The 24,291-nt window shown below is 47.9% G+C and overlaps 1 protein-coding gene across 1 annotated transcript in view; it reads left to right on the top strand.

Annotated features, from left to right (window-relative positions):
• Positions 1 to 970: 970 nt before the first annotated feature.
• KIF5C (kinesin family member 5C) overlaps positions 971 to 24,291 on the top strand; it is a 64,867-nt gene continuing 41,546 nt past the window's right edge. The window contains exons 1-3 of the mRNA XM_042877943.1: positions 971 to 1,120; positions 19,058 to 19,148; positions 22,001 to 22,074. Of these exons, the coding sequence (XP_042733877.1) occupies positions 995 to 1,120; positions 19,058 to 19,148; positions 22,001 to 22,074 (291 nt within the window). The 5' untranslated portion in view covers positions 971 to 994. The remainder of the gene's footprint in view (positions 1,121 to 19,057; positions 19,149 to 22,000; positions 22,075 to 24,291) is intronic.

Below are 24,291 nucleotides of genomic sequence, written 5' to 3'. Positions count from 1 at the left end.
GGATCTGCTGAACTGTGGGTGCTGTCTCAGTCCTGTTGCTTTCCCCAGAGTGATTTCCCCAGACTGATTGCATGTCTCCAAGCATGATTCTATGATAACAGGGTTGGTAAAGAGTTGCCCACATCCATCAGTGCCCCATCCATGGCTCTGGGACACTTCCCTGGGCAGCTGTGCCACTGCCTGACTGCTCTTTGGAGATGGAGTGTTTCCTCTTGCCCAACCTGAGGCCATCACCTCTCATCCTGTTGCTCTCCTAGGGGGGAGGTAATGATGGAGGAGACCTGATGTGGCAGATCAGACTGTTCCAGGTGCCTTTAATGGAGGGAGCTGGCTGAAGCCTTGGGGCTGCACATGAGGCAGGGTTTCCTCTGGCAAATAAGGAAATATGGCTTTAGAGCTGTAGGGAGAGCACAGCTTTCTTTTTTCCAGATGCTGATTCACGGGTTGCATGCTGCCGGCCTTCTCGGTGCTGTATCCATGTCAGAGCTTTGCGCTGCTCTGATTTCTGCTTTTCCTCACGGAATTTCAGGGTAATAGAACGGCGGGGAGTGAATTGCCCTGTGCCAGCTCAATCGATAGACTGAAGAAGAGCAGCTTCACAGCCATCCCTCTTTGTTCCCGTCTGGGGCAGAAAGCAGCCGCGTCCCTCGGTCACGGAGGACGGGCGCGGCGCGGCGCTGCGGGCCGAGAGCCGCGATGAGGGCGGGGGGCGCGAACTCCATTTCCCGGCGTGCCGCGCGGCGGGCGGGGCCGGCGTACTGCGGAGCGGCCACAAAGCCCCGGGGGCGCGGCGGGGCGAGGCGCCGCTCCTGCAGCCCGGCAGCCGTGCCGGGGCGGGAGGCGAGCGGGGATGCGCGGCCGGCTCTGAGCGGCACCGAGCGGCTCCCCGCCTCGCCCGGCCCCGCCCCGCCCCTCCCCTCCCGCCGGCAGCGGGGCGTCTGCGGCACCGGCACCTGCCCGGCGGAGGAGCGCCGCGCAGCGCGGAGCCGCCGAGATGGCGGATCCCGCCGAGTGCAGCATCAAAGTGATGTGCCGCTTCCGGCCCCTCAACGAGGCGGAGATCCTCCGCGGCGATAAATTCATCCCTAAATTCAAAGGCGAGGAGACGGTGGTCATCGGGGTGAGTGGTCGCGTTGTGGCAGGGGGGCTGATGTCAGCGATGTCGTTGCGGGCTCTGGGCGTGCTCGCACCGCGCTGTGCTGCGGCAGCGCCGCGGGGAAAGTTTGCGCGGGCGGCGGGGGGGCGGACAAAGGCGGCGGGGGCGATCGGGGACGGCTCGTCGTCGGCATCGCATCCCGCCGCGCTTCCAGCCTTGGCTTCCGTAGCCCCACCGACGTCGCCCTCGGTGCCGCAGCCCCGCGGCTCTGGGACGCCCCCAGGGGCGGTGCCCCCCCCCGACCCTCCGTCGGGCCGTACCGCTCTTTGGAGAAGGAATGGCTCCCAGCATCCTCTGAACGCTGTCCGGGCGCTCCCTGTGTGTGCCTGCGCCGTGGGTGATGCGCGGGTTTCTCGGCCCGTGCCTTTGTGGGGCTGTTTGAGGGGTTTTTCGGCTGAGGTAAAGCAGTAAGGGACCGACACGGGGGGCTGCTGGCGCAGGGCGCTGGAAGTGAGGTAACGGTGCAGAACGCGATGCACCGGTCGTATGGTTCGTGAGGTTTCTTATTAAAACTTCGCATCTATTGCGACTTTCACACAGAAAAAGCCCTAAAATAACAGTTTTTTTCGTCGTTTTGCCGTAAGCGAGTCGTTTGTGGGCAGGAACAGCTAACTGCCTCCTCTCCCTTCCCTTTTACCTCAGCCCTTTGCAGCTAGGCAAGGCAGCGCTCACAATGGGCTGATCTCATCGGGTATCAATCCCTGGGAGGAGCGGCTGCGGCACCGCCGGGGCCTTCAGCTGCCATTTGCTTCACATCTTCCTTCTTTCCGCCTTAAATAAACCCTCACACGTATTAAAAGCCATTATTAAAATACTGAAATTTAGCACCCCCCTTAACGGTGTTGATCATGGTGGAATTTGGGTTGCTTCATTTGCGTGCAGGTACGTAAGGCGTATCTGTGAGTCAGGAGTTTGTTGTGTGGATGACAGCGACTGCACTGCTTTGAAAAAGGTATTTGTGGTGGAGATGGGAGGTGATTGCTTTTCTCTTGCTCAGGAGCCCTGCTCAGGGCAGGGCAGGGGAGGAGACCTCAGTCTGTGGGCTTCCATCTGAACGGCAGCGTTGCGGTCTGAAAGCCCTCAGAACCATTGCACAGGATGGGAACAAACCAAAACCCAGCGCTGTTTTCCTACAGCATTTGGAAAACACTGCATTGCAGCTTTTACTTTTTGTTGCAGAAAATGTTGATAAGAAGGATTCTGTTATAATAAAGAACGAAGGAAGCTTGTAGGAATTCTCTCATCCTATCAGAAAAACTGAAATCTGAATGCTTAAAGGAAATATCTACCTTTTTTCTTGCACGAAAGTGCAAATGAAGTTACTTCTCCTTCCCTAAAGCATGACCGTGGGAGATGCTTTGCTTATGAACCTCTCACCACCATCTCCCATTTTCTTGATGCCTCGAGCAAGTTTTGCAACAACAACAGAAGATCGGGACTCGGTGTTTATTGACAACAAGCTGCAATGGAGGAAGTGTAACGGCGGGTGTGAGTTTCTCTTCCACATCAGGAGCGAAGCTTTCTGCAATGCTTGGGTTCATTTGTTTAGGAGCTGCTCATCAGGAAGGCCTTGCAGCTGGGCTGTGATCCATGGTTGTACATCCTTACCTCTTCTATGGGTGCTTGTGTGCTTTGACCGTGGGTTGCAGGGAGGTGTGGGCAGGGCAGGAGGGCTGAGGTGCCTTGCTGAGTATTTTCTGCGATTAAGGAAACGGGAAGGAGAAAAACACAAAATAAGAGTGTATTTTTATACTTAAAATTTTGAAGTAGAATAAATAGCCTTTAATACACCTCTCATCTTTAACCGTGGCAGCCAAAGGTGATGGTGGTAAATGCATGGCTCTCTTTTGCGGTTAGCTCCACCATAGTCCCAACAGACTGCAGCTTCATTTTATGTTTCTGCTCCTCTGCAACCTCAAGGTGACTTTCTGATTGATTGTGTTGGCTGACATTCCTAGAAATGTGCTTTCCTTGCTGGCTTACCTTCTCCCAGTCTTACTCGAGCGCGTGCAGCCATTTGCCCCAGCCAGCAGCTCCAGCAGGCTTCTGATGGTGGCTCCTTCAATGCCTCCTCATCCCTGGCTGCTGTCTTTCATGAGCACCCGCACACAGAGGAGCTGGAGGCCTCTGTGCCTCAGATGCATATCATTTTGGGATTCATGGGGAGCCCCTCTGCCCCACTGCTGAGCTGACCAGGCTGGACTGATGCCCCTGGGTAGCGTGATGTGAGGCAAGGCAGGGTTGCCTGCTGCAGAGTGGATAATGCTGCTGCTCACCTGTAAGTGTTTCACATGGCTCACCGTTGTGCTTAAGGAAATAAATTGTCATCTGATCCGCAGCTCCGTGGTCCTCGTGGTTTAGCAGTGCTGTGTTCTGTGGGGTAAAACAAACCAAAAACCGATGGCTGGCTTGGGGTGGAATCTGAGCGGTGTTTTGTATGCTTTTGGATGTAAATGGCGCTGCTGTTTACAGTGTTGTTTTGCAGACAGGTTATGGGATATTTGGAGATGTTCTACCTTTTATTTCTTGTGCGTCAGAGTTGATAGTAATGTAAAAAAGTCACATTTTTAAGCCCCTCCTGTATGGAGATCCCTGTAGGCTGAGAGCAGCGGTAGTTAAGAGACCTTCAAACAAACCAGCTGACCCAAAGCCACGGTAGCAAATAAATTACAGCTTCAACAAAACCCAAAGAATATGGTGAGAGCCCATCCTGTGCTGTGTTCCTGTTCCGTGGGCTGTGGTACGTGGCGCTCCTGACAAAGGCAGGCATCCATCCCTGCCTCGTGGTGCACAGGCAGTCTGTTTGCAGGGGTTTGTTCGTGGCGTGTCTATAAATACCTCCTACAAAGCACTCCTGCCAGTCTGATGTCGAATGCAGACTCAGATGGGGCTTCTGCCTCGCTGCAGAATGTTGCAGGGGATATGCAGCACATCATTCCCCTAGGAGAACCCTTATCTATCTGGGTGCTTGATGCTGGTCTCTGTTCCCTACTGTCTTCAGTCAGCCTTCCAGCTCTGCTGAGCACTGCTGCTGCATGAGAACTGGGCACGTTTTGTAGGAAAGCTACTGCAGGGCGCAGCTATGGGATGCTGGTAGCTCTCATAGCTAAGTGTGGTGTTGTATGGAACTGATGGGATCCAAAGGCACCAAGAGCTGAGGGATTCCTTTCCAGTAGTCTTTCCTTTCCCTCTGTACCACGAGTTTTCCCCACACCCAGACACGAGTTGCAGCAATCTCTAGCCTGCTGCCTTTTGCTGTTATGTGGACAGATGCACCATGATGTGCTGTGCTCAGTCCCCGTGACTACGGACTGTGCTGCTTTCAGGTCAGGCTGTTTCCAGAGAAGCAGCAGCACAAGACTGACAGATCTGGAACTTTGCGTGTGTGTGTGTGTTTTGGGGGGTGATTTTTCTTGGTAGCTTAAGCTGCTCATTATCTCAGGAAGAAGATAGACGATAGTTATGTTTAGTTTACTTGGGAAGCATCAGTGCAACACAGCTCCTTCCACGATGCTAGGATGTCCCTTCTGTACCTTCCACAATAAAGGGTTCCATTTGCTGCAGAACTGCTGTAGCAGCCAGCCAGGGCTTGTATGCTGAGGTTGCTTTAAAAAGAGGAATTGTTTTCCTAAGGCTGTGCTTCATATCTCCTTCCAAAAGCTTGTGCAGAAGGTGGTGGTCATGGGGCACTGAGAGAGTATGCACGCCTCATTTCTGTGGCTTATAGCATAGCTGCTTACTTCTGTGTTGATGGATTGGGTTTGGGGGGTTCCGTTTGTGTGTGCTTGACAGCAAGGGAAACAGGGTGTGAAAAGTAGCATCTACGTATTGGTGATGGTGCTAGGAAGAAGGCCATTTAGTCAACATACAAAGTTTATTGTTTTCACCAAAGCAGTTTCCCACTGGTGCTTTCTCAGAGCACTGAAGGCTTTTTAATATGTTCTTCCCATCCTGTCTGGACATCCTTCTCTCAAAATGTCTGTCTTCCTTCTGCCTACCTGTTCTGTCAGAAACACAGATTGCAAATGACAGCTTTGGAACTTAAAATTACAGATGCTATATTCATAGAATCACAGAATGGCTTTCCTGGGTTGCAAAGGAGCACAGTGCTCACCCAGTCCCAACCCCCTGCTGTGTGCAGGTCACCAACCAGCAGCCCAGGCTGCCCAGAGCCACATCCAGCCTGGCCTTGAATGCCTGCAGGGATGGGGCATCCACAGCCTCCTTGGGCAACCTGTGCCAGTGCCTCACCAGCCTCTGGGTGAAAAACTTCCTCCTAATATCCAACCTAAATCTCCCCCGTCTCAGTTTAAAACCATTCCCCTTGTCCTATCACTGTCCACCCTCACAAACAGCCGTTCCCCCTCCTGTTTATCTGCTCCCTTCAAGTACTGGAAGGCCACCATGAGGTCTCCCTGCAGCCTTCTCTTCTCCAAGCTAAACAAGCCCGGTTCCCTCAACCTTTCCTCATAGGAGAGGTGCTCCAGCCCTCCGACCATCTTAGTGGCCCTCCTCTGGACCCGCTCCAAGAGCTCCACATCCTTCCTGTACTGGGGAATATTCATTAAGGTAGGTTTTCAAACATAGACTTGTGTCACTGTATTGATGCCGTCTTGTTTGCTCTGGTAGCTCCTGCAGATCTGCTCCATGTTAGAGCAAGGCCACTCGGTGCATTCAGCAATGTGCATCTCTTGCTCCACCTTGGGTTGCAGGCTTTGTTTTCCTCCCGAGATGCAGTGCTTAGTCACTGCTGTTTGGGCTCATTTCTGGAAGTGCCTGTTCCATCTGATACCATCGGATTGCCTGGCATTTGGGAAGACTGGGAGTGCTGCTTTTTCTGCATCGCTGGAGATGATTTCTGTGAGGCTTCCTACCCAGAGGAGGGCTGAGCGTGCAGTGGAGGAGTGATGTGCACTTCCATCTCCACCTATTGTTGCAGCGCTTCAAGCTGTGCCAGGAGAATGCAATCCATTGCAGAAGGTAGAGCAGGGGGTGAAAGGCCAACTTAATGTCTCTGCTACTAATATGCTTTTCTCTGTGGCAGCGTTGTGAGGAATTTTTAGGGGGAAGGGATGCTTCCATAAAAGCAGAGATGAGTTTTTGGAAGAGAGAATAATTCAGTTTAGTTTTTCTTGGCAGTTTTTAACAGGACTGCTGACACCCTCAGTGTTACCTTTGGTGTCCTTTCCATCATCACTGAAGCAACCTCCATTGGGATGTGTTTGATTCCAATCTGGTTCTGAAATACCTCGTTCATCTCCCATCACTGACACATTCCTAGCTCTGCCAGAGGAGTGTGGGCTGCCGGAGCAGCAGGTGTGTCCAAAATTCCACAGCTGTGCTTTCCTCGGGGTGGGCTTTTCTTTCTGCTGAGGATGAGATTAAATGGCACTTAAAGAAACTTGGGTTACTGGAAATCACTTGCAAGGAGGGGTGACTGCTTGGGCTCACCTTGTGCGTATGGGAGCAGCAAAGGGATCCGGAGCTGCTCAATGTCTGCTTGATGCTTTTGGCTTCACTGCAGCACTGCTGATGTTTGCATTTCTCTCTCCATTAGAAAGTACCAGCTGCTTAGCAGTGCTTGCCCAGGTGGTGGCTTTGTGAACCAGGGAAGCACCTTGGTCAGGTTGCTTTAGTTGTTGATTTGGAGAATGAAAATGCTGCATTCTTTAAAACCACATTTTAAAAAAAAAACAATATCATCCTGAATGGAGTGCTTCAGAATCTTAAAGGTGTGGAGCGTGGTATTGCTGATGGATTCCTATCCTTAGTCATCTGTGGGAAAGAGCCAAGCCATTTATGGCTTCTTTGGATCCTGGCTTTTTATGGGACGTTCTGGAAATGCGTGTGATTGCTATCACATTCACGTTGTGATATTGATAATTGGTCCCATGGCAGCTTCAGAACATGTATATTATCAAATTATGAGACAGACCCTAATTGAAAACAAGAGCGTTGGATTTTCTTTCCCCCCTGAGAAATGAGTACTCCGAGATAAGAACTTAAATATTTAATAGTAGTCCTCTTAGATGCGTTTGCAAGAAGTGAATCATCCTTTGAGCGCCTCGGTGTCTGCTGAGAAACTTCACCTGCTGCCTCATCGTGGTGCTGGGCTGTGACATTTCTGCTGCATGAGAAGGATGCCATACTGAAATATATATTATGTCTATTAATTGGCTCAAAGACATGTGATGACTTTTGCTGTACTCCAAGATACAGTGTTTTTAAATCCATCTTATACTTGCACTCACGGCTGTCGTTATGACACAGTCTTTCCCATTTAATTGTCCTTGTAGCAGCCTATAAAGTGGCGAGGACCTCTTGTTTTGGAGATGGAAAGCCAACTTTTGGGTTGGGAATCTATGCAGAGGTCAAACCTCTGATACACGAGCATCACATGCTGACTGCCAGATCCTTTCACCGAGTGCAGGACGTGCAGGAGACCATTACCTGCATTGGGGTAATTGGGTTAGAGAATATTTTTAGCAAAGCTGTTAGCAGAACTCGGTAGTTGGAATCTCTTCTCTCAACTGTGCAGCTCTGATTTGCTTGAGTGTCTGTTTAGAAGCCAGCAGTGGGATGTGGACAGCACTGCGACTTCTTACAGAGCGCTGCCATTTTCTGTTGTCCACTCGGATTTTTTGGAACAGATTATCAGTACTCAGGAAGGTTTGGGGCTGTTTTTGAACACGTTGCTCTGTGGTACAAATAGCTGAGCCAGCTGTGCTTGCTGGCACTAGAGCATGCTGAGGGAGGCCCGGGATGCAGCTGGGAGATGTATTTCTCTGCCTCTTTGTCTCTCTGTTGGAGCAGCTCATAGCACACAGTCCTGTTCCCACCAGAGCAGCCTGAGTCATTCAGCTGGAGCAGAACTTCTCTGTATGCATTCGCATTTTCTCACTGCTTTCCAGGTCAACCACAAATACCCAGTAGAAAACACATTTGCTTGATTACTTTTCACTTTATGGTATCGTTTACGATTTAACTTCAAAGGAAAGTAGTTCAGTGATGCAAACAAGCCTTAAAGCAAAGTTAATCTTCCTATTCTGGAGTGTATGTATATACTTAAAGAAAATGTTTGTTTCTGTTGGTGATAAGGGATTTATTCTGTCCGTTCCTGCCTCTGTGTGCAGCCCAGATTTTCTAAGTATTATCAAATAGCCACCCATTAAAAAACTGGAATGCTCCTTCCATCTCTCCTCTCTGTTGGGTTTGGGGGTTTACATTTCATGGTTGCCTGGTGGGTTGCCTGAAGGGTGGATCAGCATGGCTAGGGCCACCTGATGGGCAGGGATGCATTCTCAGCTAGTGAGCAAAACTCAGCTCATGGCTCTGAGTCTTATTCCCAGACCATGTATACTCTGGTTTTGCATCCTCTCCTTTCCCATGAAGTTACAGAATAACAGAATCACAGAATGGTTGGGTTGGAAGGAAACTCAAGGATCATGAAGCTCCAACCCCTTGCCACAGGCAGGGCCACCAACCTCCACATTTCATAGCAGCCCAGGCTGCCCAGGGCCCCATCCAACCTGGCCTTGAACACCTCCAGGGATGGACGGGGCATCACAGCCTCTCTGGGCAGCTGTTCCAGCACCTCACCACTCTCTCTGTAAAGAACTTCCCCCTGACATCCAACCTCAATCTCCCCTCCCTCAACTTAAAACCATTTCCCCTTGTCCTGCTGTTATCTACCCTTTCAAAGAGTTGATTCCCCTCCTGTTTGTAGGCTCCCTTTAGGTACTGAAAGGCTGCAATGAGGTCAGTGAAGTTCTGTAAGCCCAAGCTGCTCCAGCAATGTGGTGTTATTTGGAGTCGTGAGGGTTTAAGAGATCTGGGGAGCTAGGAACTGTAAGTTGAATAAACAGTAATGTTGGGGAAGTAGAGACCTTTTTGGCTTCAGTACTAAGGATGTGAGTTTTGGTTGGAAATGGTGGTGCCAAGTGATGAGCTTAAGGGTAAGCAGAGCTGCTGGAGGTTGAGGTCTGCTGGCAGAATGGCTTGTGTCTACTGCACCGGAGCTGGATGCCAAGAAAGGCCTTCGTGATTATTTTCCCACTCCTTTTCTGCCAGCTGACAATCTTGTGTCTGGCGGGTTTTGTTCATTTCTGATAGAGAGAAATAGACATCTTTATTTACATGAGAATCATAGGTGCTGGGTTTGTATGAGTCGACCCATAGGCCATGGCCCATTCTTTGTCTCGCTTGCTGCACCGGGTCAAGAAAGAGCACATGTGCTTTTGCTCACATGTGTGGGCATTACTGTGATCCCCTTTGTGCCTCGTGAACATTGCGAGGGAATGCTGTGTGACAGACCAGATTGTCCCCTGCTTTGAAGATTTGGGAACTGCAGAAGGAACATTTCAGTGTTACTAAATCTGGTAATAGAATTACTGTCAGATAACAGTAGCCAGCACTGCCTGTTTCTTGGATAATTTGCAGAAAGTGGGGCTGCTCTGCTGATCTCCTTGGTGTGCTTTACGAGGGATGTGCTGTATATGAATAGCGTAATATGTTTTTAGCTACAGTAAAGTCACAGGATGGGGTTATGAGCCAAAATATGTATTACTGCACTTAAAAAAGCAAAAATTAAGTGATTTTTATTCATGCTTTCTGTGTAACTGAGCTATATTGTGAGCAGTAACACAAACAGAGCCCAACAACTCATCCCTGCAGCTCGCTTACTGTGGGACCACTTGACGTAGACATAGACGTTCTCACTACCAAATTTAAAGCTGTTCATAATCAGTTCCATTGAATTTTGAACGAAATTTGAACAACACTGAATTTCTTCACCACAGACGTAGGTGATCAGCGATCCAAATTATGAGATTTGGGCACACCACTTAGCACTGCGGGTTCTAGTTTTTCTCCAAATACCGAGATGAGCTGTGTAAGGAAATCAGTGTGATAAGCCAAAAAGCAGAAGCTTGTTGGTTTTAAGCCTGTGGGTGGGATTGAGCTGGTTCCTCTTCATACAAAGGGAGTAGGAGTGGAAGCCCTGGGTGAGCTGGCTTTGTTGGGTGGGTGGCTTTGTGCCTCCCTGGGGACCGCTGCCTCCTCCATCCTCCACCTCAGCTTTGTGAGAAAGCCCACCTTGAACTGGATGAAATGGCAGGAGGAGAGGAAGTTCCAGATAGGAAAGGATGAAAGAAATCAATAGAATTGTTAGCAGAGCAAAGAGAGGTCAGAGAGACAGCAGTGGGAATAAAGCACCTGATGAATCGCCGCAGCTCCTGCAGGTTCCTTCCTGGCAGATGCTAATCTCACTCCATGTTCCTGTGTAATCAGCTTTTAGATGTGCATTTTGCTTGTGGAGCGAAGGAGCTTGCAAAAGGAAGCAATTATCTGCCCCAGGTGCTGCACTCAGTAACACCAGCACAGAGAGAAATGGTGCTGGGCAACAGCTCCTCAAAATGGCTGCTAGAGTGCATGGCATCACCTTGGTGAGGGCTGCTCTCCGTCCATGTTTGAAGAGGTTTGTTGCCAGGAGCAACTTGTCTGCATTGCTTGGTGACAGGGAAATTGCTCTGCCTGCAATTGGAGCTTCTGTGGAGCTCTTCCATGCTCACACTGTAGCTAATAGGAGGAATGTTGAGATGCACACAAGTCTGGGCTACAGCCAGGCAAGCTGCAGGATAGGAGGTAGTGCTAGCACAGCTGTGCATTACATACCTCTACAGCTATGACTCCATTAAGCACTGTGCTGTTTGCTGCCCTTTCAGTTCTTCTGCTAGTGTCACTTTTCAATGGAGAAGGCAGAAGAACGTGCAGAATGGTTGCTGTACTTCTATGTTCATTCATAGAATGATAGAATGGCCTGGGTTGCAAAGGAGCACGGTGCTCATCCAATTCCAACCCCTGCTGTGTGCAGGTCACCAACCAGCAGCCCAGGCTGCCCAGAGCCACATCCAGCCTGGCCTTGAATGCCTGCAGGGCTGGGGCATCCACAGCCTGCTTGGGCAACCTGTAACATTGCCTCACCACCCTCTGGGTGAAAAACTTCCTTTTTAGTTGCACTGCAGGAAAACAAGCCGACGCAGACCAGGGATAATGTTTCTGTTTTACCTTTTTAGTAAAATTCCAAGCTCCCAGCACTACTGAGATTTGGTTTCTCTGAGATAAGGAAGCAAAGTCTAAGTTGCTGTTAGGGGTTTCTGTGTGAAATCAGGAGCACAACCAGCCAGCAAGGTACTGAGGGGTAAGCTTTGTTTCCTGATCTCAGTGAGCTCAGCTGCTTCATTTGGGGATGGGCATTGGTGTCTGCTCTCTGTCCTGGGCACAGCTCATTGTGGCTTTTGGACAAGCTGAGATTTTTTTCAGTTTGCAAGAACAGAGGAAAACAATCTACAAGAACAATTTCTATTGCTTTTTCTGCAGTTTGTGGTCCACGCAACAGGGCAGAACTGTTCTCATCCTCTTAGTGGAACGTGCTGAGCCCCCACCTTCAGTGCTGTGCCTTGGTGCAGGCTCTGGAAGTCGCAGAGAAACTCTGTGGATGCACAGCCCAGCTGCAACTGTGACACTTCTACACTTGTGAAATGCTTTCTCTGCAGAACAAACCCTGTACAATGCAGGCAGCAGGAGTGCAAGCATCTCATTTGTTTCTCTTTGCCACTATATATATCCAGCCTGATGGGACACTCCAGCACCAATGGTGTGGGTTGCTCGCTGATTCCCCTCAATCCTTGCTTTTGCAGAGTGTGCTGAAAGCAAAGCTGTCATACGGATCAGTGATGCCCTCTCATTTAATTTTGACCTCTCCTGACCTGAGTTGGATTTGAATCTACAGCTGACAGCGCTCAGTATCCCATTACTAATCTCCTGAGCCATCCAGCTCCTCATAAATCTGTAAGTGATATGTTTAACAAAGTGAAGATTAACACAACACCGGCACGGCAGAGTGAAGATGCAGCCATGACTGGTCCTAGGGCTGTGGAGCTGTGGAGCAGCATCTTCCCTTTGCTTTGTTTCATGTTCTGAATTGTCTGCCTGCCTTTTGGAGGCTTTGGTGGCATGGTACAAATGCTCCTGGTATGCAGAGATGCTGTGCTCTCCTGATTTATTCCTGTAGCTCCTCACCCATGGGATGTCACTGCCTGGATGCTCTCCCTTTGCTGCTGTAGGGAGCTGCCTCAGGGTATCTTTGATCAGCTTATTTTTAAGTTATGAGCTTCAAACTGGGGCGTTTTTTTTTCTAGAAAGTTTTGGAAGGTCAGAACCTTGTTGTACCACACAGGGCTTGGAATAATACGTGCCAGTTGCCCTTGTGAGATTCCTGTTTAGTTAAGAACCTCTGACGCGGAGAGGAGCTGCAGCTAAAATGCAAATGACAGCATTTCAAAGTTAATTTAATTAAGCTTGTCTGTGCTTTGCAGAAGTGAAATGAGTAGGTTGTGACGGCAGCTTTGAATAGGCATGTAGAGGTCTATTAAATTAGTTAGAGCACGTTAATTTGAACTGGTAGCTTTCTGTTACGGTGCAGCAATGCAGGCTACCTGGAGATTGAGAGGGATCATGCTGCAGAGGGAGTCCTGCTCTTCCCAGCATGATACAGGAGCATACATCTCACGTTGTATGGTAGAGCTGAGAGGCCTGCTGAGGTAGTAGCTAAAAAAGCCTTTCCTGAAGAGCAGGGAATTATTCTACTTAAAGCTTAGCTTTCAGAAATGGAAGTGTTATCTCGATTTCTTGGGCATGATGCTCGTTTTGAGCCAGTGCTATGCAGCCACTGAGCTTCTTTCCCACAAGCATTCACATCTGTAAAGACAAAGGTGCTTCACACCAAGCTGCAGAGTGTAACACCTCTATTCCCAAAACATTTGTGTGCCGTTACATAAGCAGTTCAGTAAATGCAGCCCAAATCCACCAGCTGCCACGTGGGCTGCTGAGCAGTGCACTGAGATTCCGAGAGCGTTTGGCTCCACTCTACAACACAGCCAGGCCATGCAGAGCTCAACATCTGTATGCTGCATTGCTGGAGCCACTGGGGCAGGTGGAACGGCTGGATCCTGGCTCTCGGGGCCTTCCTTCATCCCAGGCCATGCTGCTGTGCTGATGATGCTGGACAGCCCCAGAAGAGGACAAGCAAGCTGGTGGCCCTCAAGTAAGAGATCCTTCTTTCTGTGGTGTGTGGGAATGGGTAGGTGCTTCTGATGCATGCTGCACGGCCCTGTGATGCCTGCAGTGCTCTGGAAGCAACCTAGAGCAGAGCTGCTACAGGTCCACTAACAGCCAGGAGAATCTGGGGTGCTGACAGGCTTAGGAGGTGCTCACACTGCTTCCCTGTGTTAGCTGGTAGCATCCCATCCTAGCAAGATAGTGGTGGAGAGCTCTGCCTGTGTACCTCTTTGCCCAGAGTGTTGCTGAAGGGTGTTCTTGAACAGTTGGCTTTGTGCAGGGATATCCTCATGTTTAGAATTAATTGTTGTTGTTGTTGTTTTCTTTACAGAATGCATTTTCCAGGTCGTGCATCTAAGGGGAAAGGGAAGCTGTTAAATAATTTTGGAAGCCTCTTTTCCTAAATCACAGATCCATACCATACTAGAGCAGTGCTGTTGTTACAAAGAGTTAAGGGTTCTCTCTGCTGCAAGTGAGAGCTAAAAACAGGTCTTTGGCCACATGCCTGATCCTATCAGAGCCACAGGGATGTTCAGAAGGAAGATCAATAATTAAAGCTGCCATGCAAAAGTAATGTTGCTCAACTCAAATGGCTCTGCAGCGCCTGCTCAGACCAGAGTGTTTGTGTTCAGTTGTTTTCCAACTGATTTTTAGGAGCATTACCAAAATGTAAGAGTTTCTTTAGGAGAATTTTGTTAGCTCTGTAGTGCATTAAGGTTACTCTGAGCCTTGATGGAAAACGTGAATTGCTTCTGGTAAGAGTTTGCTTTCTGATCTTTAAAAAATTCTGTCTTCTGGGCCTGCAATTAAGAATCTTTTATTTATAAAACCTCTCCTACACAGGCACGGATGGTGCTGGTGAGAACTGGGAAATAATTTCCCTTTAATTAAGCTCCTCCATATCACACGATGTTGTTACCTGAATACTCATCCACAGTGCAGTTTTGTATGGTGTATTAAACCCACCTACAGACCATTCATTTCCACTGCATCAGTTGGAATTGGGTTGAGCGGAGCGTTGGAGTGCTGCAGCACGGCTGCTGTATGCCAAGCAGTTCAGCTGATGTTTGTTTCTGTGCTCTGTCAGGTGCTCAGCTGCCTGCAGCCTTCCTGTAGGCAGGCTGTGTGTGTGAGCAGGCTGTGTGTGTGAGCAGGCTGTGTGTGTGAGCAGGCTGTGTGCTGCACACAGCTGCCCCCGGCCTCCCCAGCTCTGCAGGGCCCCTCTGTGCTCCCTGCGGTGCGTGCAGATGGGCTGCACGGCATGCAACCAAATATGAGATGTGCTGATGTGATACAAGGAGCCTTGAGGTCAGGCTGGTGGAATACAGCCCATGGCCAATCCAGTTTTCTAAAGAAATGTCCTTACTGACTTCATGCTCGTCTTCAGGTTTCCTGTGCAAGCAGAGCAAATCTGTGTCTGTCTTAATAAATGAATAAATGTGAATGGTATCTCTGATTCTTGGACATGTTTTCAGGCTGTAGCTCCTCATCTGATTCAGATAGCTGCATACAGCCCAAAAAAGCAAATAAATTCAGGGTTTTGTATTCCTTTCTTCCCTTCTACTTTATTGATTCCATACCTGAGCTGTGTGCTGGCTGTCGGGTGCTCAGTTCTAAGCCATCTCATTCTGCTCACGCTTCCCATAAGGCACTCTGGAGCTCCCTGTGGGGCTGTGGATTCTGCCACACAGCTCAATGCCTCCTGCAGGTACACGTGGATCCAAGCCAGCCTGAAGATCACAGGGAATTAACCATGAGCTGCATTCAGGCTCTAATTGTTAGCATGCTGCTCTAAGCGCTGAACCATTTCCCATTTCATCTCTGCCTGAAATTTAGAAGAGCAGAGCTTTTTTTTTTTTTCTTTTAAACCAGGAAATGCATTCAGTTACGTTGTAATGAGAGTGCATTATCTTCTAGTGACGTAGCTGCCTTGTGATGTTGCCTGTGAAATCACAATTCTGGTGGTGCATCATTAGAATTCTGTTTGTGCCTGTGAAATCTTTGGGTTTGTTTTTTTATTAAGCAGCAAATCTGCAAATTCAGTAAGAGCATGAAGCTGGTGAAGGAGTTGGCAGCATGGCTGGGTGGCATTCTGCCTGCAGTCAGAGGGCTGTCAGAGGTGTGGGTGTTGCTGAGCACTCAGCCCAGCCGTGGTGCAGCAGTTAATGGAGCAGATTGTCAGAGGGACTGCAGGAAGCAGTGGCATGGCAAGGAAGATGTGATTGATGTTTGAGAGGTAATACATGACCTGTAATGAGAAATTTCCATTCCAAATGAATGGAAAAATAACGGATGGGGATAAAATTGGTAGCGTCGCTTCCTGAAGTGACATGTTGTTTTTGGCTGCTTATTATTCTCTTGAATAAGCTGTAACAAGGCTGAAATCCTCCTGATTTCGGTACTTAGTTCAGGTTGAATTATGGTAGGAAAAAAGTGTTATTTCTGAAGGTGGCAATAGGAAAAAAGTCCTGTTTAAGGAGCTGCTAGGAATACGGTGATGTTTGTGCTTGCTCACCTTGTCTATGCTCTGGAGCAAAAGTTTTGGCTCTGCCATCACGTTGCCTTTGTAGGATGGATGTGGCTCTTGTTACCTTCGAGGAAAGTCTGCCATAAACTCAGAGCTTGGAAGCACAGCACCCCAAAAATGCAATAAATTACAATGAAAAAGCTCCAGATCTTAGTGTGTACCCTCAGGAGTTGAGAAAGCTGCCGAGCCTGAGCCCTGAGTTGTCTTTGTCCAAAATCAACAGGGAGATGAGCCATAAAAGCCCTCCCCTGAAATATAAGTGCTGCTTGGATAGTGGAACTCTAATTTTGTCTTCCTGATGACAGCTGCTTTGGGATCTTTAGAATCACAGACTTATAGAATGGCCTGGGTTGCAAAGGCCCACAGTGCTTATCCAGTTCCAAACCCCTGCTGTGTGCAGGGTTGCCATCCAGCAGACCAGGCTGCCCAGAGCCACATCCAGCCTGGGATGCCTCCAGGGATGGGGCACCAAAACCCCTTTAACATGCATTTATTGCCTTCAGACACCAGCCCTGGGTGTGCCAGCCTTACAGCTTTCCAAAACAAAAATTCTGAGGAAGGAATTTGACCTGCGTAGCACATTTGTGAATTACTGCTTTACATTTGAAGCTTTTCAGTCTGACAGATAAATGACAGGCGGTGCCTCTTCCAGCTGCATGCAGCACAATTACAGCAGGGCTGTTCCGGAAGGCTCTGGCACTGGGGCTGCTGAGAGCTCAGTGGATTGATGGCACGGGAGCAGCGTTTGCCTGAAGAGCGATGTTTGCTGTGGTGCAGTGATGTACTGGCATCTCCCTGCTGCTCTCTCACATTGCTTAGCTAATGTGCCTCAGCTCAGGCGTGAAGGGAATAAATTGGTAGGTGGATAGCTGCACTTACGTGTGCACTTGTGCTTTGGCCTCTATGATTAGTGCCTATTGTTTATGGCTGCAGCTCCCCACACCCCTTGCCCTCAGACCCTTCCCCATCTTTGTACTCCTCCTTTGGGAGCTCTCTAATAGAATCATAGAATCATAGAATGGCCTGGGTTGCAAAGGTTGCAAAGGAGCACAGTGCTCATCCAGTTCCAACCCCCTGCTGTGTGCAGGTCTCCAACCAGCAGCCCAGGCTGCCCAGAGCCACATCCAGCCTGGCCTTGAATGCCTGCAGGGATGGGGCATCCACAGCCTCCTTGGGCAACCTGTAACAGTGCCTCACCACCCTGTGTGTGAAAAACTTCCTCCTAATATCCAAGCTAAACCTTCCCTGTCTCAGTTTAAAATAATTCCCCCTTGTCCTCTCACTATCCACCCTTGTAGTTTTATGTCCTTCTGATATTTTGGCACCCAGTGCTTGTGGTGAGCAGACTGGGACAGTCCCTCTGCAGGGGATAAGTAGGTAAAAAGTCCAGTTGAGAAATGATTCCACAATCATCTGGGAATTTCAGGCTGGGCAGCCCCACAGCCCTGGGCACTACAAGTGGAAAATGGCACATTACAGAAAGCTGTGATGACATGGAGTGCTGAGGCTGGGGCTGGTTGGGCACTGTCCTGTGGTCCTGCTGCTACCAGGGCTGTGCTGGGTGTCATGGTCTCCTCTTTTGGATCTTGTTTGATCAAGTGGAATGTCTGGATTGCCCATTGCAGCACAAGCTGTTGCCTTAATTTTTTCTTTTAAATCACTTTCACTTTCCTAACCTTGAGATAGGATGGGGTCCAGAGAAGGCCATGAAGATGCTCAGAGGGCTGGAGCACCTCTCATAAAAAGTCAGGCTGAGGGAGCTGGGCTGGCTCAACCTGAAGAAGAGAAGGCTGTGGGGTGACCTCATTGCAGTCTTTCAGTACCTAAAGGGAACAGGGGGGAAGAGCAATTGTGGACACGGTCAGATAATGATAAGACAAGGCAGAAAGGACTTAAACTAAAAGAAGGGAGATTTAGGTCAGGTATTAGGGAGAAACTCTTTACCCAGAGGTGGAGATGCCCTGGCACTGCTTCCAAGAGCTGTGGTGCCCTATTACTGGAGGTGCCATGGTTGGGCCCTGGGCAACCTGAGCTGGGAGACAGCCAGCATACAGCAGGCAGTTGGAACTGAAGGTCTCTTCCAATCAACCATTCCCAAATTTAAGGAGCATGCATGCTTTTGATCTGCCTGAAGTCAAACCAGAGCATGGCAGAGCTGGCTATCAGAGCACAGTGCTGCAGGTTGCAGCAGCAGCACACTGGAGGCACAGAGCAAAGTACTACGACAGGCACACAGCCACCTGTCAGCAGCTTTGCAGCCCTCACTGCACTCATCTCAGAGCAAAATGTCACATCTTGGATGGGAAACATTACGGGCTTTGAAGATACGACAGGTCCGCTTAGTGTAATAAAGGAATCTTACTTTAAATGCAAATGCCTAGCTTGCTTTTACGGAGTTGTAAGAACTGAACTGCTGTCTTGAAAATGATTAGTCTTTTAAGCATCAAACAAACCTGTTCACAGGGTGCTACTCTCTTGTAACCAGCTGCACTTGCTACAAAGAGCATCAACATCTTCTCAGAGTGATTGTGGCAGTTATTTTACCAGGTGTAGATGCAGAATAAGTACAGCAAGGAGTCAGGGTGGCTGTAGTGGGGCTCTGGTGCCTCCCAGCTTGGAGATAGCCCTGATAGAATCTAAGAGGCTGGCTCTTTGCACAAGGCATTTTGTCACCTGGTGGTAATAAGAATAAAAACCATAATAATTTCTGAGCCCGACTGGGCTGCTTCTATCATGTCTGTCCTATGGTTTTACCAACACATATCTGCATGTTAAGCATACAAATGAGGTTGGGCAGTTTCTGCCCAAGTTCTGGGTGCTGGGTCTGTGCCGTGCCACCTCAGTGTCACCAGAAAGGAGCTCTCAGGACTTGCAAGTTGCTCTGGTCTGTGTTTTTCACAACACAGCTTTCACCATTTTACAGTGATGAACAGCAAATCTTTGGTAAATATTAAAATGAATATTTTCCCTTTTAAGTAGAGGGAGAAAAGAATCAGTCCTGCAACAGTAGCTGCTGGCCCAAATAGAAGCACGCAGAAAGCCTATGCTGCTTTTTTTTTGCCAACTACAGAAGAGATGTTTGCAGAGAACATGAGATGTCACATCTCTGTAGTCAACAAAATATTGTAGTTCCCATTGCACCAAATGCCTTTCTTTGTGCCAAAGTAGATGCTGTGTTTCATGTTGCCTGCTTAAGGGTGTCTGTATAACTGTGTGTGATGTCCCTTCTCTTACAAAAGTCTCTGTTTGGTTTGCAGCAAGGGAAGCCCTATGTCTTTGACAGAGTGTTACCTCCCAACACAACCCAGGAGCAAGTTTATAATGCCTGTGCCAAGCAGATTGTTAAAGGTAGGTGTTGTTCTTCTTTATTGCCGTTTCAGGGGAAGGAAAATGATGTCTGCCTGTCCACTCAAGCCATTTAAAGACAGGATACTAGAGCAGTCTATACCAGAACTTAGTAATTATTGCAGGCATGGGTTTTTGATGTTGTTTTTTTGTCTGTACCTCAGTGGTTTCATGCAGTGGCTGGCCTGCTTGTTCCCAGGGTTCGGTCCTCGGTTTTTCTTTTTAAATCACAGTGTTCAGATAGTGGGGATGTTGTCACAGCTGGCCACAGCACAAAGCTGTGTGGTGAATGCTGTGGGTATGGGAGATCTGGGGTTGCTCAGAGGTGCAGGAGCGGTGCTGGAAAGCTCTGCAGCCTTTAGAGGAGTAGGCAGCTTGGTGAGCTGGATGCTGCCTGCAGGGAGAGGGCCTGGGCTGAGCTGTGTTGATGGCAGCCCTGGGTTTTGTTCAGGAGGAAGTGGGCTGCCATCACACGTGTAGTCTGGGCGATAAGGGATCAGGACCAGAAGCTAATTATTTGATGTTGTAGAGAGGAAATGAGTCATAAGGTTCAAGTTGCCTACTCTCTGAGGGGAGGCTAATTACAGCAATTCTGACTTCTTCATGTGGGTAAGCCTTTAACAAAAACTGGTGGCACTGGAGTTTGTAGAGCTTAGAGATCATTCAGATTGCTGACACACAGCTCCACTTGTAGATGTGTTCCAAACAGTTCCAGTATTCCAGTGTGTGCTAATGTTGGATAGTTGATGTCCAATAATTGGTTTGCCTTTTTTGTGTGTGTGATGTCTCACATGGCTCTTACAGGCAGCAATCCTGAGTTTCTGTTTCTGTGAAAGTTAGCTATAGTGAGAGAAAGAAAACATTGAATGTTCACTTTGAAGCCTAATAAAGTGAAGAATGTGATGCAGGCTGTTCTGTTTCTGATAGTTGGGTACAATGTGATTTACTTCATGGAAATATCAGCTGAAGGTGTCACAGTGTGAAGCAATATTTAAACCTTGGAGGCTTTTCAGATCAGTTTTCAAGGTTACCATTTGTTATCAGACTTCATCACACTCCCATGAAGTGGTTGATGGTTTCCTTGTGATTAATGTTATCACCAAAAACACCAGCTGGACTGACAGGCTCTAAAACAATGGCTGTCATATTGATGTTGACAATAAGAGTGATCCAAATGAGGTTTTTTTTAGCTGAAAAAGAAATGGGATTAGGTTTAAGTAAGTAGCTCAGTAATTCAGCCAAAGTATGTCACATTCTGTACATGAGAAACGTAAGGAAGGAGATTTTGAGGAGCAACCCACTAGGTGTGGTGCTGGGCGGGCGCTGCATGTGCTCCCAAAGGCTGCATTTGGGCTTCATGATTCCAGTCCATAGAATCACAGAATGCCCTGGGTTGCAAAGGACCACAGTGCCCATCCAGTTCCAACCCCCTGCTGTGTGCAGGGTCGCCAACCAGCAGCCCAGGCTGCCCAGAGCCACATCCAGCCTGGCCTTGAGTGCCTCCAGTTCTCGCCATCACTCCATTTCCAGGTCTCCAGAGCTCCACAGCTGCTGTGGGCAGTGTGTTGTGGAGCTTTACTGGGCAGCACAGTGCTGCTGGTGCTGTCAGATTTTGTGGATGCCCAGTGCCAGTGTGTCTGTGTTGCCACATTTGCAGCAATGCACCATCTGGCAGCAGTGCTGGGACTGAGCTGGACGGCCATCCACAGCAGTGAGTGAAGCTGAAAATCAATGCAGAGATGGCTCAGCTTCAATGGAGAAGAGTGCTCGGGCTCTCGTGTTTGTTATGAGTTACATAAAACCCGCAGCTGATCTTTGTGGGATCATTCCTGTTCATCTGTTGTTTTTTTCCACTTGAAGTTTTGGGCAGGCTGTTTGTCTCAGGGCCCATCTTCTCTTTTTAGTCAGCTGACAGATGGTGAATTAACCATCTTCAGTGGAAAGCCTTTCACCAAACATCCCTTTGGCAGGCCAACTATCATGTGTCTGCATGTAGGCAGCATAGTCCCACAAGCAGGGCCTGTGCTGAACCTACACACGTTACTGCTTGGGCCATGGTGCCTTGGGATGCATGCAGTGTTTCCATTCAGGATTTCCAAGTTCTTACAGGATTAATAGCTGTTTTCCACGTTCCTTTAACTTTCATGGTATGCCCGATGTAAAAAAGTTGCACATATTGTTTTAAATTAGTCTAAATGCGTTGGTGGCTCTCTGGTTTGTATGCTGGGAGATCACAGTCTGTCCCATTGCAGGCCTGGACCATCTGCATACGTATATGGGGAGATGCAAACAAGGAGATTACATTTGTCTGTGTAATAATACTTAATCTGGACATGTGCATATATATACAGGCAGTGGGGTGGTCTGATGGGAGCAGCACAGAGTCAATACTACTGATCTTTAGACTAAAGGTTTCTTCTCCTTCATTAGCTGCTACAGTAAGTAGAATCATAGAATAGAGTCATAGAATGGCCTGGGTTGAAAAGGACCACAATGATCGTTTAGCTTCAACCCCCCTGCTATGTGCAGGGTCATTTTGGAAGTATACAGTATAAAGAACTGTTCTGCCTTGATTGGAAGTCTATTTTCAACAGAGCTAATTCCTGTTTGTCTCTCTTCTTCCTTTGCTCTCCTGCTTTGCTGACAAGCTTGAAAATTTATAAGGCTCTGAACTGTTGAGTGATACAGCAATAGAAAAAGTGTGAGCTTGTTCAACTTCCTCTTTGGAGGCTTGAAGATAGCAACTTGCATTGTATGTTTCTGACTGACCTTCCGCATTTTAGATGTATGAAACACTGATAGTGCAGCTTCAAGATGCCATTATGAGCTTTAATTGTTTTCCTCCTCCTTTGCAGATGTTCTTGAAGGCTACAATGGCACAATCTTCGCTTATGGGCAGACATCATCAGGAAAGACACACACCATGGAGGTACAGTGGCAAAGTTGAATCAGTAGAATTTTATGTACTGCATGCTTGAACAAACCTACTAGCTGGAACACTGAGCTGTGAGGGGCTCATTAATACAGACCACTATGGTCTTTCCATATTTGTCGTGACAGCTTAGCCGTGTGTATCAATTGTGAAGAAGCTGAGTGAGATTCCTTAATCCACAGGGAATACAGTAATATGGATACAGTTCCCTTACATGCAGGATTGTTCAAATTCATGCCGTGGTTATTGGTCTTCTCATTTGTACTCATCTTCTGGGAATACCAGCCTCGCATGCTGTGGCACAGATGGATGAACTGATGCGTTTGGAAATTGTTGCTTTAGAGGAGGAGAATATCAGCTCCTGTGGCTGAGGTCCTAAGTCTGTTCCTATTTCTGCTACAGGAGTTGCTACAGTGTCTTTTTTCTTCTGTGTGAGTTTTTGTTTTGGTTTGGTTTGCTTTTCCCCTGCTGCTCTGGCAGACACATGCATATATTCTTGTCCCTTCCTATAGCAGAAGGATTATTCAAACATTTAATCCTAGCACAGGATTGTTCTGTCATAGCATTGCACAAGCCACATGTATTTGTCTTAAAGCATTTGGGTTCAACTATGAACTTTCAACAGGAGATCTAGAGCAAAGCACTGCTAAATGAAATGAAGGGAAACAAAAAGCTGTCCTTTGTTTAACAGCGTCAGATGGTTTTGCTACGTGATTAACACAGCTGACCTACCTGACCTGAAGGGTAAAGGAGAAGGAAAGCAATATTCTCTCGAGCCAGTAGGCCCTGATGAAATTGCTGTTTAATTGCCACAGTTGCTCCTTTCCTGGAGGATGCAATAACTGATGCCTCATGTCTTATTAAGTCTGTCCTTGCCTCCTTTGGAGACTAGGGATGGGGAAAATCACTAGCTTGGGCCTCACAGATGGCACAGTGACTGAGTAATCCACCCGCTCTGAATGTAATTACATCAAAATGTCTGCAGGGCTTGAGCGGGTCCTTCCACATGGCATGGGGAAAGATCTCTTAAAGCCAATTTATATTCGGAATTACAAGCTGTGATGAAGAAAACGGCTGTAGAAAAATGTCCATTTTGCTTTTTTAATAAAAAAAAAGCTGTCATTTCTAAAGTGGAATCAAGTCTAAATGCAGTTTAATCCCTCTTTGACTCTCACATCCCCTTGTAATGTTGCTGCAGCGTGTTGTGGAGGAAAAAATAGTCTGAAGTTGAAGAAATATAAAATCCTGTATAGGGAAAGGATTTTCTGTGAAATGCAGAGTGCTGCCTGGTATCAGTGTTAGGCTTAACCAGGGCACGGCGGTGTAATACAGCCAAGAAGGGCTTTCTGACATCCACCTTCCTCCTGGGTGAATAAAGCATTTAATAAAACATAGCAGGATGAATATCTTCTTTAAAAACATGTAGGTTTTTTTCAACAGGGGAAACTGATTGGCTCTGCTGTTACATTACAGTTTTCAATAGCAAGTCCCTCCTTGTCAACACCTTAAAGTCAAGCAGCAGTGCCTCAAATGTTGCTCTTCACTATCCCCTGTCTGCTTGCTGTGTAGGATCACAGAATTATAGGGCTCAGAAGGGATCCCTCTGGGGATCATCTAGTCCAACCCCTAAAAATTAATGTTGTTTTTAAAATGAGGCCTTAATGAGCAGAGAACTCTGTCCTGGTGCTCTGGGGGAGCTTACTAACTGCAGTGTCAAAGTGACAGCAGCAGCAGCAGCACTTCTCTCCAAACTCATTCTGAGGTTACAGATAAACCCATGGCACTCTTTTCCCTGCAGATTTCTGTGAATAGCCATCATTTCCTTTGTTTTCCCTTCCAATGTATGCTCTCTGTGCAACTCCTGTTTTAATAAAAATCCATTCATAATGAAGTTAAACCAATTATTTTTCAATGGAGTGCTGGTATTATAGTTTTTAAAGCAGTGAATGTCATCTTGCTTCATTGCTTCATTGCTATTCTGACAGCACTGACTTAAATAATGAGAAAGCCAAAGCTCACAAAGTTGTAGGTGCAGTGATTGAATTACATGCAGCCTTAATCATTTTGTTTTACAAATTAACTTACTTTCTCTCTACAGTGAAAGCTATGGAAAGGAAAGCAGACATACTACACAGCTCCTAGAGGTTAGGAGAACATGTAAACAAATACTTCCCTGAGTTGTCTTTTATGCAGAGACCAAGCACCCTTTACCTT

Source organism: Lagopus leucura, unplaced genomic scaffold (genome assembly GCF_019238085.1).
Source record: "Lagopus leucura isolate 7727_CA_CO unplaced genomic scaffold, USGS_WTPT01 Super-Scaffold_100019, whole genome shotgun sequence".
NCBI lineage: Eukaryota > Metazoa > Chordata > Aves > Galliformes > Phasianidae > Lagopus > Lagopus leucura.
The sequence above is the reverse complement of the archived record's forward strand: the minus strand, read 5'-3'. Positions and strand labels throughout refer to the sequence as shown.